Source organism: Oncorhynchus masou, chromosome 30 (assembly GCF_036934945.1).
Source record: "Oncorhynchus masou masou isolate Uvic2021 chromosome 30, UVic_Omas_1.1, whole genome shotgun sequence".
Taxonomy (NCBI): domain Eukaryota; kingdom Metazoa; phylum Chordata; class Actinopteri; order Salmoniformes; family Salmonidae; genus Oncorhynchus; species Oncorhynchus masou.
In genome coordinates this window covers 21,805,707-21,818,248 of record NC_088241.1, presented here as the reverse complement: position 1 = coordinate 21,818,248, position 12,542 = coordinate 21,805,707, and the positions used below count along the sequence as shown (strand labels likewise).

The following is a 12,542-nucleotide window of genomic DNA, read 5'->3' as shown; positions in this document are numbered from 1 at the left end:
GCTGTTGTTAACAGAGACACTACCCAGCCTCCTGCCATCTTGCCCGGGTCTGCTCTCTGGTCTTGACGATGAAAAACCAGCGAGATGTGTATTGTCCATGTCCTCGTTCAGCCACGACTCTGAGAAATATAGGATATTACCATTTTCAGGTCCCGTTGATAGGAAACTCGAAATGAGCTGTTCCAGTTTGTTATCCAGTGACTTTACAATTGCCAACAGAAAAGGGGAGGGATGTTACTGTTAGTTTCAGTTTTTATTTCATTCTGCTTATTTTGGTGAAAGGTCCTTATTCATTATCTTGGAGAAGGATCATTACATATTCATGCCATACGATAATCAATTCATCTATTTAAATGTTGATCAAACCACTTGTGAGTGTGTGCATCCTATCCACTGTGTACCCATTCAGTCCTTACAGACCCGACCAGAAGCAGACCTTTTCCCTATGTATGGATAGCTAATAAGATGGGAAATGCCACCTTTCTGGAGCCATGACCATATCGTGTACACATCCATATTATCCTTTCAGATCTAAAAGAGGTGTCTAGGGGTGGGAACAAAGGGCGAGTCTCAAACCAACCCCTTGCCCTATTGCCTCCCCCAGATTAGAATGTAGCCTATCAGTGAGCAGTGGTGGATAATTCTTGACAAGTGGCAGAAGCTAAGGACTGGCTTGAACAGAGCACATCTGGTTAGGTGACAGCGTACAGAGGCAATTGGAGTGAAAAAAACTCAGTTCTTATTCCTCTTAAATCAGTTGCATCTTTAGCACCATGTCATACATTTGACTCTGTATATCATGGATCTCTAACCCTGTTGCCCTTGTAAAAAGCATTTGTTTTGTATAATTTATGACAAGAAGTTGTTACTCTTAAGAATAAGTCACTTTCCACAAATAGATTGTGTTATATCCTCTTGACCGAGAGCTGTGTCAGCCAGACTATTTACAATAGTGTACAAAATGGCCTCTTGCAAGACAGTTAACCAGAGCCATGTTCAGCAACAGAAATGGTAACACACTCAGTTTATCCACTTCACCAGTGTTTGACTAATCTTTTTGTTTATTAATCGTTGTATAAGGCCACTCTGGACTGTGCAGACTTCATTCAGAGAGGAGGAATTAAAATCAGAAATACAGTATCACATTGTCCTTGTTACATTTTCAATGCCCTGCGGTGAGCTCCATCTCCTGGCGCAGTCACCCTGGACAGCATATCCACATCACAATGGAGTAAAAGTCAAGTTATACATCAACTGAAGCAAACTGAAGAGTACAAATAGACATGATATGACATAATAAACCACTGCATGAAGTGTTAAAAAGGTACATGGTGCATGTAGCATACGTCTTACGAATCACTACACAAGCATACACTGTAGCATGCTTCAGGAGACTCAAATGTGAAGTCATGTCAGTGGTCTGTGTGTGGTTCTCTGTACATCCCACTCATCTAATACAGGGTCTGTGTGTCATGCATAATCAGGCTTCATATGGAGTAGAAAAGGTAAAGACATAGACTACATAGTGAAGCAGGTCATCCACGAGATTCCTAGATCAAATAGTAGCGCACACACAAACCTCAGCATACCCGGAGTAAGTGGAATCCCATCTATTCCCATGTCAGCATGCATCCGCCAGCACAACTATCAGGCGTCCAATGCTTTCTCTCTAAGCCATCTTTGGTTTCAGCCAAGTGGCACGAGTCCTCTATGTGATGCACACAGAGGTTCAATTCCCAGTAGGGATCTAGATTAAACAATCATATTGGTCAGGGGGTCGAGACGGTGTGCAAAGAGGAAAGTCAGAGGACAAGCCATGCAGTGAGGAGGACATTGCACTGGGGAATTCTAGGGGTGACAGATTTTAGACAGCACAAAATGAAAGAATGGCTAGTGGGGTAATGCTGTAAATGCTAACCCAGTGTACCTATATCAATCTTTAAATCAGTGGTTCAGCAGAATCAGTACAACCAATGAGTGTACTACACAGTCTACAGGCATCGGTTCTCATGTCAGTTCTCATGTCACTTACCAGTGCCTGATTCCGTTTATAGACCTAATTAGTTATAGTGGTTTCTGGTCATCCATGGACAAAGTTCCTGGTTTTCAAACATTTCAGCCTATTTAGAGTATGGAGATAGATCCCAAGTCTCTGACTATGGAGAGTCCACTCGGACTTGAATCCCTCAGTTTAAAGCTACATTGACAATCATAGGAAACCAACATAAAAGCTCCATAAGGTAATGAACAATAACATAAAACACAAATGGAAAAGACAAACCACCATTCTGATGTGAATATAGCCAGCCCACCTGAAGGCAGTGCATTGACCATTTCACCTGCACCTATTCTATTTGACACAAGGCAAAATGCAACCCCACATCAATGCAATCTAGGGATTGAAGGAGATGACTGGAGAAAAGACACATTCTGATTGTAGCGATAAGATGAAACCCAACCATACCAAAAAGCTGTGCCCGAACTGTGAACCTACTGTGAGAAAATCCTTCAATAAATCAGCCTGATATTCAGGGCCTGTATTGTGCATGTGCCTCAGACTAGGAGTTCTGATCTAGGATCATGGTTGCCTTTAAGGTATAATGAATTTGATATGAACACAGAGAACCTGATCCTAGATCTGCACTCCTACTCAGACGATTTATGAAGATTGGGCCCAGGGGGTGACTACCATGCTAACTGCAAACAGCACATACCCCTGTCAACATTCAGGAGAGCAGCTTCACTTCGTATAATATTAAACTGTAAAATCAGTTACATATGGGTCGTTCCGAAATTAGTGCCAGTTACAAATATTAAAAGCCTGTTATATTAAGTGAAGTGCCCTTTAATACTGACCACATGGGAACCTTTTATAAATCTGATTTAATATGAATAAAGGCCATTTAAAACTGCCAAAATTCAGCATTTTGACATTTCCCTCTAAGCATCCTGTGACTTCTAGGAAGATTTTAACCCACTTAATTTGAAAGCCCTAGTTAATTTGTTGCTTTGACAAAGTAATTTCTGAAGAGTTCATTATTTAATGTGATTAGTGATTCATTTTAAAGTTAAAAAGAAAACTAAAAACTAACTGAACTCTCGTTTTAATATGGTGAAATTCCTTTGTAAATATTTCTCTCGTCAAATCATAGCGTACAAGCAGGTGAGCTGGTTCTACTCTTTTTGGCAATTTTCTGGTGTTTTTTTGTGGAAAACAGAGCCGGTTGAACATAACACGTCTACCCTGTTACCCATAAATAGACAGGCTAGAAATGTTTGAACAGTTTAATTTGCATTAAAATTGCCCCTCCCTGTTGCACACACACAACAAGCTTCCATTTCGTCACAAGGGGATTTATGGCTGATTTAACCCTGTTACGGTCAACCCTGTTACTTTATTTGGCACTTACTATGGTAATTTATTTTATTTAACCTCAAGATGGGAAAACATGTTTTGAACATGTGCTCTTTATGGCAGATTGTTAAAATTGGGTGAAATCAAGTTTTACACTACTCAAAAAAGGCACCTAATTGGCAGAAAGACCCATATGCTATTGCAATATCAGTAGCATAAAATGTTTTTTCATTTATTTATTCTATCCCCTAATCTCGCTATCTATCACTAGAAACCGGTTCCATTCATAACTCTCGACCTGAAGTTCTACTAAAAAGGAAAAATAGAACAAGACAGGTTTTCTAAGGCAACGGGGGTTTTCGACAGCGATATAAAAACTCATAGAGTCTGTCTTTTTTCCTCTCCTCTACCATAAGTCCCTTTCATAGAGTCAAAGTCAGTGGAGTGGTGAGATATAGCTGGAAAATCAAAACTAGGGTGGAGAATGCTACAGTAATTCATTCAGACAGAATCTGTGGGCCGAGGCTTTGTCTATCTAGGCAGTGGAGAGCATTGGTCTTCAAGTTCAAAGTCTCTGCTATACTATTGATAAAGTTTCAGTTGAGAAAGCTGATCAGATCAGAGGAAGGAACAGAAGGAAAAGGCATGGCCTCTAGTCCAATAGGGGAGCCACCCACCTCTCCCGACTGGAAGTCAGTTAAGAACTAATTCTTATTTACAATGACGGCTGATGGGTTAACTGTCTTGATCAGGGGCAGAACAACAGATTTTTACCTTGTCAGCTCGGGGATTCGATCTAGCAACCTTTCGGTTACTGGCCCAACGCTCTAACTACTAGGCTACCTGCCACCTGTAGGCATTGATATGAGGTTCAGTTGAAGGGTGAAGGCAAAGAAAGGAGCACTTTAAGGGCCCAGGGCCCCTCTGTCACATCCCTGCTCCCAGGCATAAGTTAGGAGGGGAGAGTCGGCGGCAGGAGGGTGGGGGATGGGAGTGGAGTGGGTAAAGTTGGTCCAAGTCAGTGGTTCTGTTGTTTCTGTTGGAGCTTGGTTAGAGGTTTGGCGGGAGCGTCGACCGGCGGCTTTGCTGGGGCTTTGGCAAGGATCTTGGGGGATGGAGCCGTGGCATGCAGGCCTGCCTCTGTGCCGATGTGCACAGTGATGTTGGTGTAGAGGGGGAAGTAGTCACGTGACAGCACCTCATACTCCACCGTGTTCATGCCGTCCAGCTTCCACGTCTGACGCGTCTTGGCCAGCATGTTGAACCTAGGGGGAGGCAGGGAGAGGTTAGTGATAGACTATGGGTTTATTCAACAGACCTCGGTCTTATTCGACAGAGGGCAACATTCAGAGGTAGCAGATGGAAATGTACAGATAGGCAGCACATTCTATTTAAAAGAATCTGAACTTGTCACCCAACTGAATGGACCCCAGCCATACACAAACACATGCATGCAATGCACACACACGTGTGTGTCAGTCCTGTACCATACCTCCTGGGGTTCACGTCGTTTCCCTTGTCCAGCTTGTGTTTGATCATCTTGTATCGGCCCACCTTCACCGATGGACGAGAGATGAACATCCCTCCTAGGGATACTCTGAGAACGGGAGAGAGGGATCGGAAAGGAATTTTAATTTAGCTATTATCAATTATAAATAATAGGGTTATTCAGTGTCTTTAAATTGTATCATTTTGTTCTGTCATTTTGACAGAACAAACCACAATGGGTCCATAGCTCAATGAATTGGCTCAATGTTCCACCCCCAAAACTCCCAATGACCCCCTCTCACCTGACTCCAATGTCATCGTCCTCTCCTCCCCAGCCCCAGTAGTTGTTGGGGAAGCCGTTCATCTTCAGGTAGTGCAGTGGAGACAACGCTGACACCCCTCCGAAATACATCTTGTATGGCAGCCTAGGAGAATGACAGCAGAATCAAATAAAAATGAAGGATCAGATAAGGAACAAGTGAAATCAGAAATTAGTGAAGCCACACAATGAAAGAAGAACTAGAGTATTCACAATTCAAATGAAATACATTGTGTTGAATAAACTTGTGAAAATCCAAGAGAGACTTACAGTGAAAAGAGGAACTAATAAACCATGAGGGGAAAAAGAAGCCAAAATAAAGAGAAAAGACTGACTTGTATCCAAACTTGTCCATGGCGATGGCGGTGTGCTTGGGGTTGGCGTCACAAATGTAGGTGTTGCGGTCGTCCTCAGGGATGAGGTCCACATCATGGAAGAACAGGCAGTCCCAGTCCTCCTCCCGCATGGCCTCTCGGAATCCAACGTTCATCAGCTTGGCCCGGTTAAATGTGTAGTTACCAGCCTAAAGAGGGACAACAGACAGTTATTGATTTCTAGAGACCCTTACGCCAGCAACAACCGAAAAATATTCAATCTTGACATGGTTTCTATACAAATAACAAATAGGTTATTCAATATGAACGTTCAGTATTTCCCCTAGGATTTTTTTTAGCAGCGGTGGCAAGGGTAGCGGGGTGCATTGCTGCAAGTGGTAGCACAATGACATGCTAGCTCTTCCCATAGACTTCCAGTCATTGAGCTAATGACTATCCATTTAAAATCTCGTCTCAGCAGAACGATAGCTAGATAAAGATATACATGGCAAAAAGTATGTGGACACCTGCTTGTCAAACATTCCAAAATCATGGTCATTAATATGGAGTTGGTCATCCCTTTGCTGCTATAACAGCCTCCACTCGTCTGGGAAGGCTTTCCTCTAGATGTTGGAATATTACTGCGGGGACTTCCTTCCATTCAGCCACAAGAGCATTAGTTAGGTCGGGCACTGATATTGGGCGATTAAGGCTTGGCTCGCAGTCGACATTCCAATTCATTTCAAAGGTTTTGATGGGTTTGAGGTCAGGGCTCTGTGCAGGCCAGTCAAGTTCTTCCACACTGATTTCAACAAACCATTTCTGTCTGGACCTTGTTTTTTGCACAGGGGCATTGTCATGCTGAAACAGGAAAAGGCCTTCCCCAAACTGTTGCCAATTAAGAATTCCCTTCACTGAAACTAAGGGGCCGAGCCCAAACCATGAAAAACATCCCCAGACCATTATTCCTCCTCCACCAAACTTTACAGTTGGCACTATGCATTAGGGGTCAGGTAGCATCCGCCAAACCCAGATTCGTCCATCGTACTGCCAGATAGTGAAGAGTGATTCATCACTCCAGAGACCGCGTTTCCACTGCTCTATAGATGATGAACTGATTTGTTGGAAAAGGTGGCATCCTATGACGGTGCCACATTGAAAGTCACTGTGCTCTTCAGTACAGGCAATTCTACTGCCAATGTTTGTCTATGGAGATTGCATGGCTGTGTGCTCGATATTATTTCATCTGTCAGCAATGGGTGTTGCTGAAATAGGTGAATTCACATTGAAGGGGTCTCCACAACACAATGACATAGTGTCCATACAACAATAATGTTTGTTTTTTTAAATGCAGTTTACTCTCCATTAGTGGTCTCGTAAAAGCCGACCCTAGGCAACACAGGTCTGGTTACAATGTCTCTGTTGGCATAGAGGAACTACGTCACTGCCTAGGTTACTACTTTATCTGCTTGAATAAAACCACTGCAAAAGGTTGCCTGCAAACTTTGGTTTTGAATCGCATTAGTGGAAACCAAGACTGGTCTCAGGGCTGGTTGTAGCTACATATTTTCAAGTCACGTCAGAGACAATTTTTACGTTTTAGATAACCTGTTATGTTAATAATGCTCCTAACCTGCTATGAAAAGTCACTGCCTCTTGTCAAATCTGGCAGACCTGCCCTGAGAGCAGTGAAATTATCCATTAATGATATACAGCGCTCTGGCATGTCTGCCTCGTGATTTGTTGGGGGGAGTGTCCGGAAGTACAGTGCCTTGCGAAAGTATTCGGCCCCCTTGAACTTTGCGACCTTTTGCCACATTTCAGGCTTCAAACATAAAGATATAAAACTGTATTTTTTTGTGAAGAATCAACAACAAGTGGGACACAATCATGAAGTGGAACGACATTTATTGGATATTTCAAACTTTTTTAACAAATCAAAAACTGAAAAATTGGGCGTGCAAAATTATTCAGCCCCTTTACTTTCAGTGCAGCAAACTCTCTCCAGAAGTTCAGTGAGGATCTCTGAATGATCCAATGTTGACCTAAATGACTAATGATGATAAATACAATCCACCTGTGTGTAATCAAGTCTCTGTATAAATGCACCTGCACTGTGATAGTCTCAGAGGTCCGTTAAAAGCGCAGAGAGCATCATGAAGAACAAGGAACACACCAGGCAGGTCCGAGATACTGTTGTGAAGAAGTTTAAAGCCGGATTTGGATACAAAAAGATTTCCCAAGCTTTAAACATCCCAAGGAGCACTGTGCAAGCGATAATATTGAAATGGAAGGAGTATCAGACCACTGCAAATCTATCAAGACCTGGCCGTCCCTCTAAACTTTCAGCTCATACAAGGAGAAGACTGATCAGAGATGCAGCCAAGAGGCCCATGATCACTCTGGATGAACTGCAGAGATCTACAGCTGAGGTGGGAGACTCTGTCCATAGGACAACAATCAGTCGTATATTGCACAAATCTGGCCTTTATGGAAGAGTGGCAAGAAGAAAGCCATTTCTTAAAGATATCCATAAAAAGTGTCGTTTAAAGTTTGCCACAAGCCACCTGGGAGACACACCAAACATGTGGAAGAAGGTGCTCTGGTCAGATGAAACCAAAATTGAACCTTATGGCAACAATGCAAAACGTTATGTTTGGCGTAAAAGCAACACAGCTCATCACAATGAACACACCATCCCCACTGTCAAACATGGTGGTTGCAGCATCATGGTTTGGGCCTGCTTTTCTTCAGCAGGGACAGGGAAGACGGTTAAAATTGATGGGAAGATGGATGCAGCCAAATACAGGACCATTCTGGAAGAAAACCTGATAGAGTCTGCAAAAGACCTGAGAAGGAGATTTGTCTTCCAACAAGACAATGATCCAAAACATAAAGCAAAATCTACAATGGAATGGTTCAAAAATAAACATATCCAAGTGTTAGAATGGCCAAGTCAAAGTCCAGACCTGAATCCAATCGAGAATCTGTGGAAAGAACTGAACTGCTGTTCACAAATGCTCTCCATCCAACCTCACTGAGCTCGAGCTGTTTTGCAAGGAGGAATGGGAAAAAATTTCAGTCTCTCGATGTGCAAAACTGATAGAGACATACCCCAAGCGACTTACAGCTGTAATCGCAGCAAAGTATTGACTTAAGGGGGCTGAATAATTTTGCACGCCCAATTTTTCAGTTTTTGATTTGTTAAAAAAGTTTGAAATATCCAATAAATGTCGTCCCACTTGTTGTTGATTCTTCACAAAAAAATACAATTTTATATCTTTATGTTTGAAGCCTGAAATGTGGCAAAAGGTCGCAAAGTTCAAGGGGGCCGAATACTTTCACAAGGCACTCTGTATATATATTTTTCCCTTATCGACATAGAGGAACTAGTAATTCAATGCCTATGCCAGAAGAGTCCATAATTAAAACCAGACCCTAGTCACCTGCAACTATTCAACATGGAAATGAATTGTGTCGTCTACATACAATGAAATCAATAGTCTGATAATTTACAGTACAACGGATCACCTGTAAATCGATACAATAGTACAGCATACTCAAATGGTTTAATATTCACAAAATTAGGATTTAACACATCTCAAGAGGATTACACCTAATCCATGGCAAGATATGACATTTGAGAGCATCACTGAGGTCAATAGAATGAGTAGTATTTGTCCCTGTGGTTCAGTATGTGTGTGTGTGTGTGTGTGTGTGTGTGTGTGTGTGAGAGAGAAACTATGACAGCTGAAGACATGCAAATGCTTGAACTGCTACTGGCCTGCATTATCTTGTTTGAGCTGAGTGCAATCTGGCACTGGTTATGAAGAAATATTGCACACATGCAGAGTCATGAATAAATGCTTTAGGCATGATGCTGTAACATCTTTCTAATGACAAATGCCTTAGCGTCTCAAAATTAACCTGGCTCTAACTTGGTAGAGGTTGGCTTGTTGCAGGTAAACAACAAGCAGGCAGTGACAACTTGACTAACAGTGTGAGGGTAAGACAAAGTGCGTGTTTAATGTGTAAGCAAAGTTGTTAAGAAGATTAAGCCTTCAGGTGAGCATCTTTCAACCACAAGGCTGTGTGTGATTCCATGGTTAGGACACCAGAGGGTGGGTGGTTTTGATCTAGGCTGAATGTATACTTGGCCTCACCACTACAGCTAGAAGGTAGTCCAATTGAATATGTTTTTTGGTCAATTGTAGGAATCTGTAAAGAACAACTTCATACGGATAGGCTGTGTTACAGATTGCACAATCAATTGATAACATTCATGTTGTCTTTAAAAACAGCAGTCAGCAGTTGAAACAAGTGTTTTTCACAAACCCATTTCAGTAAAAGGCTGAAGGATGGGGCTGGAGAAGTGTGTAACCAGTCCAATTCATATAGGTATGGATGCAAGGACTGACCATTCATGACATAGTTTTAACCATGTTTTGAGGCTAAACAGTGTTGGTTTACATTTACTTTGTTTACAAACATTGGAGTAAAACAAGCTTATATTTTCAGTTCTCATGGAGTGTGACAGTTGAACTTAGCTCATGAGGTAAGTTATATTGTTCAAGAATCAAATGGGTACAACTTCATTTATACACATAAAAATGTATGTAGCAACTGAAGACTGCCTCTTTAAAAATTAACCTTCTAAAAGTGTGTGTGGCTGCACATATGCATTTCACCTGGTGGATGACATAGATGCCGTAATTGAGCTGCTGTCGCTGTAGGAATGGGTGAAGGTAGTAGAGGAGGAACTTCAGGTGGTGCTCCCGGTTTCTATGCGGAATTATTATGGCGGTGCGGTGCCGCGCCTCACAGTCAGGCGGCCTGTAGCGCCCCCCGCGGACCACCAAAGGATTCTTCCGCGCCACTTGGGCCAGTGTCAACCCGGAGGGGAAGATGACGTGGATTGGTCCACCTGAAAAGAGAAACGGGGTGAGAGGAAGCCAGATGTCATAACAGCATTTTATTGCTATACCTATATCATAACACACACCAATTAATAAAAAAAATCAGTAGGTTGTCCATACTAGTATGCTCGTTCTAACAGGGTTTTTTGGATTTGAGATCAAAACTTTTACATGAGGCGACAGCACAGAATGCAGCGTGCCCCCTTTTATCCATGCTGTTCTGTCGTCTCTCAAAAACATTGCATCTCCAATCCAAAATGCTGCAGTAGAGACAAAGAAAGTTTTAGCTTCACTGTCCAAATAAATACGTAGGGGAGCGTAGGCTATGTAGCCTATGTGCTTTGAAGTTTGTCACTTTTTTTTTTTTCAATTAGAAAAAAGTAGGAAGTTGGACACAAGGTAAACTGACCATTTGAACACAAGTATATTCAGTCCCTCTAGTGGAAGCGTACAACAAACTCTCCTGTTGGGTCAGCCGCCACCAAGTCTCAGCTCAGTTTGAATGATCTCAAAGTCAAATCACATCCTTCTTTCTCTTATCCGGGGCCATCATTGAACATTGATCCAAACCTGACTGTATAGGTGAAGCCAAGGTTCCACCATATCAAGTCTACTCAAAATTCTGGTAACTATCCCAGAAATCCTAGTTGAAGGCCTCCCGGAATCACAACAGAATAAGCAGGAAATACAGAATTCTCCAACCAGGATTTGGCGAGCCCGCTACCCACCCAACCTGGTCAGATCAGTAGCTAACTAGCAAGGACAGTGGCATGTGTGGAATTATTTGGAAATTCTCTTCCACAACAAACCAACCAAGGCTTTCTGACTGCCCACATTTCACATTACGTTTTCTGGCACACTAATCAAGTATCTGAGCCACTACTTTTACGAGAAAGTATTGTTCTGGTGTACATTATAAAAAAATTAAAAAAACATTCCCTTTTCAGTTTCATTCTGAAGAGGGAATGAAGTAAGAGATACAGGGGAGGGCTGGATAACTGAAGATGGGGATAAGATGGGGCTGCCAGTTCTAGGACTTGTGTGTGTGTGTGAACTCACCTATCAGGGGAGACGTCTTGGGGCAGTAGGGCATGTCCTCGCCCCGGCCGTGGTGGGCCTTGGCCAGGAGGGACAAGTTGGCGTAGACATCACCGCCCGTGTGATTGCTTGCGTGGAGAGAGCCGGCACCGAACGTCCCCGTCGCAGTGGTCTCCAGCTTACGGAAAATCCTGATGAAGTATGACACTCGCTTGTGGTAGCCCTCGCGGGACAGCAGCGCCATGACAACCAGCTGGACACCCAGAAACATGAACAGGTAGCGCCATTTTGACTGTAGCCACGTCGCCATGTCACCGGCTGTGTCACAACAAATGACCTTGGAGAGCGGTTTGGTGATATGTTGTTTGGCTTCGTTAGTCTTAGCAACCTACACTAGAGGAACGCTGTGGTTGGGTGAAAGAGGGTGGGATTGTCAAGTTGGTACGGGGGTGTATGTTTTTACTGTAAACACGTGTGCACTGTCGGTACTGTGCAACTGTATGATATGACAAGTGCAACAGGCAATGGGTATGGAGGTGTATGAATGAAAAGTGCAAAATCCTTGAAATGTTTCTTATAGATATTATTTTCAGATATTGGAGTGTAATATGAACTTCGATCAAGTTTATAGTAAAAGCACAGTGAGAAACCAAGAAAGGCACTTTGGTTTAGCTGATCACTGGAGAAGCAAAAAAAGGAGGCAAAAAAATATCCTGAATAAAAATGTTTTTATTTCAACCTCTTGTCCCACCACAAGTTGAGATGTGTCAATCTCCAAAGTCTGCTGGTGGCCCTCTGGTTCATTGATGGCGTGTGGTGGCTATGCCAGCCCAACATCATGCTATTAGAATTCCATCAGTGTCCCAACCACCACCACAGCTCGTTTGTTTCCAGTAAAACGGCTGACTGGGTGCTGTTGTGCTGCCTTGTGTTCTCTAGCCGCTACTCTCATGGGGGCCCTCTAAACAAAAAGCCACCAACAAAGGGAGGATAGGCAGCTTTATAGGCCTCTATCTTTTACAGAGGATTATAGTTTCATTTGGCTTGACAAGGCTGGCTGCCTAGAGCGGTAGGAAGAAGGAGTGGACCAAAACCAGTACAATGGGAGGAGT

The 12,542-nt window shown here is 42.9% G+C and overlaps 1 protein-coding gene across 1 annotated transcript; it reads right to left on the bottom strand.

Moving 5' to 3' along the window:
* Positions 1–1,024: 1,024 nt before the first annotated feature.
* On the bottom strand, positions 1,025–12,376 carry LOC135522340 (beta-1,4-galactosyltransferase 3-like). Its single transcript, XM_064948492.1, has 6 exons — positions 11,452–12,376; positions 10,165–10,400; positions 5,498–5,685; positions 5,146–5,268; positions 4,848–4,952; positions 1,025–4,620 (listed from the first exon to the last, which is right to left on the bottom strand). The coding sequence occupies exons 1-6, from the start codon at positions 11,738–11,740 to the stop codon at positions 4,374–4,376; spliced, it is 1,188 nt and encodes a 395-aa protein (XP_064804564.1). The 5' UTR covers positions 11,741–12,376; the 3' UTR covers positions 1,025–4,373.
* Positions 12,377–12,542: the final 166 nt, after the last annotated feature.

What these genes read in the sequence shown, in the direction of transcription:
- LOC135522340 (XM_064948492.1), bottom strand. Translation starts at nt 11,740, where the DNA reads ATGGCGACGTGGCTACAGTCAAAATGGCGCTACCTGTTCATGTTTCTG. An exon ending in CAAGACGTCTCCCCTGATAG is followed by an intron (nt 10,401 to 11,451) that starts GTGAGTTCACAC and finishes TTCTCTTTTCAG; the next exon opens with GTGGACCAATCCACGTCATC. An exon ending in GCATCTATGTCATCCACCAG is followed by an intron (nt 5,686 to 10,164) that starts GTGAAATGCATA and finishes GTCCCTCTTTAG; the next exon opens with GCTGGTAACTACACATTTAA.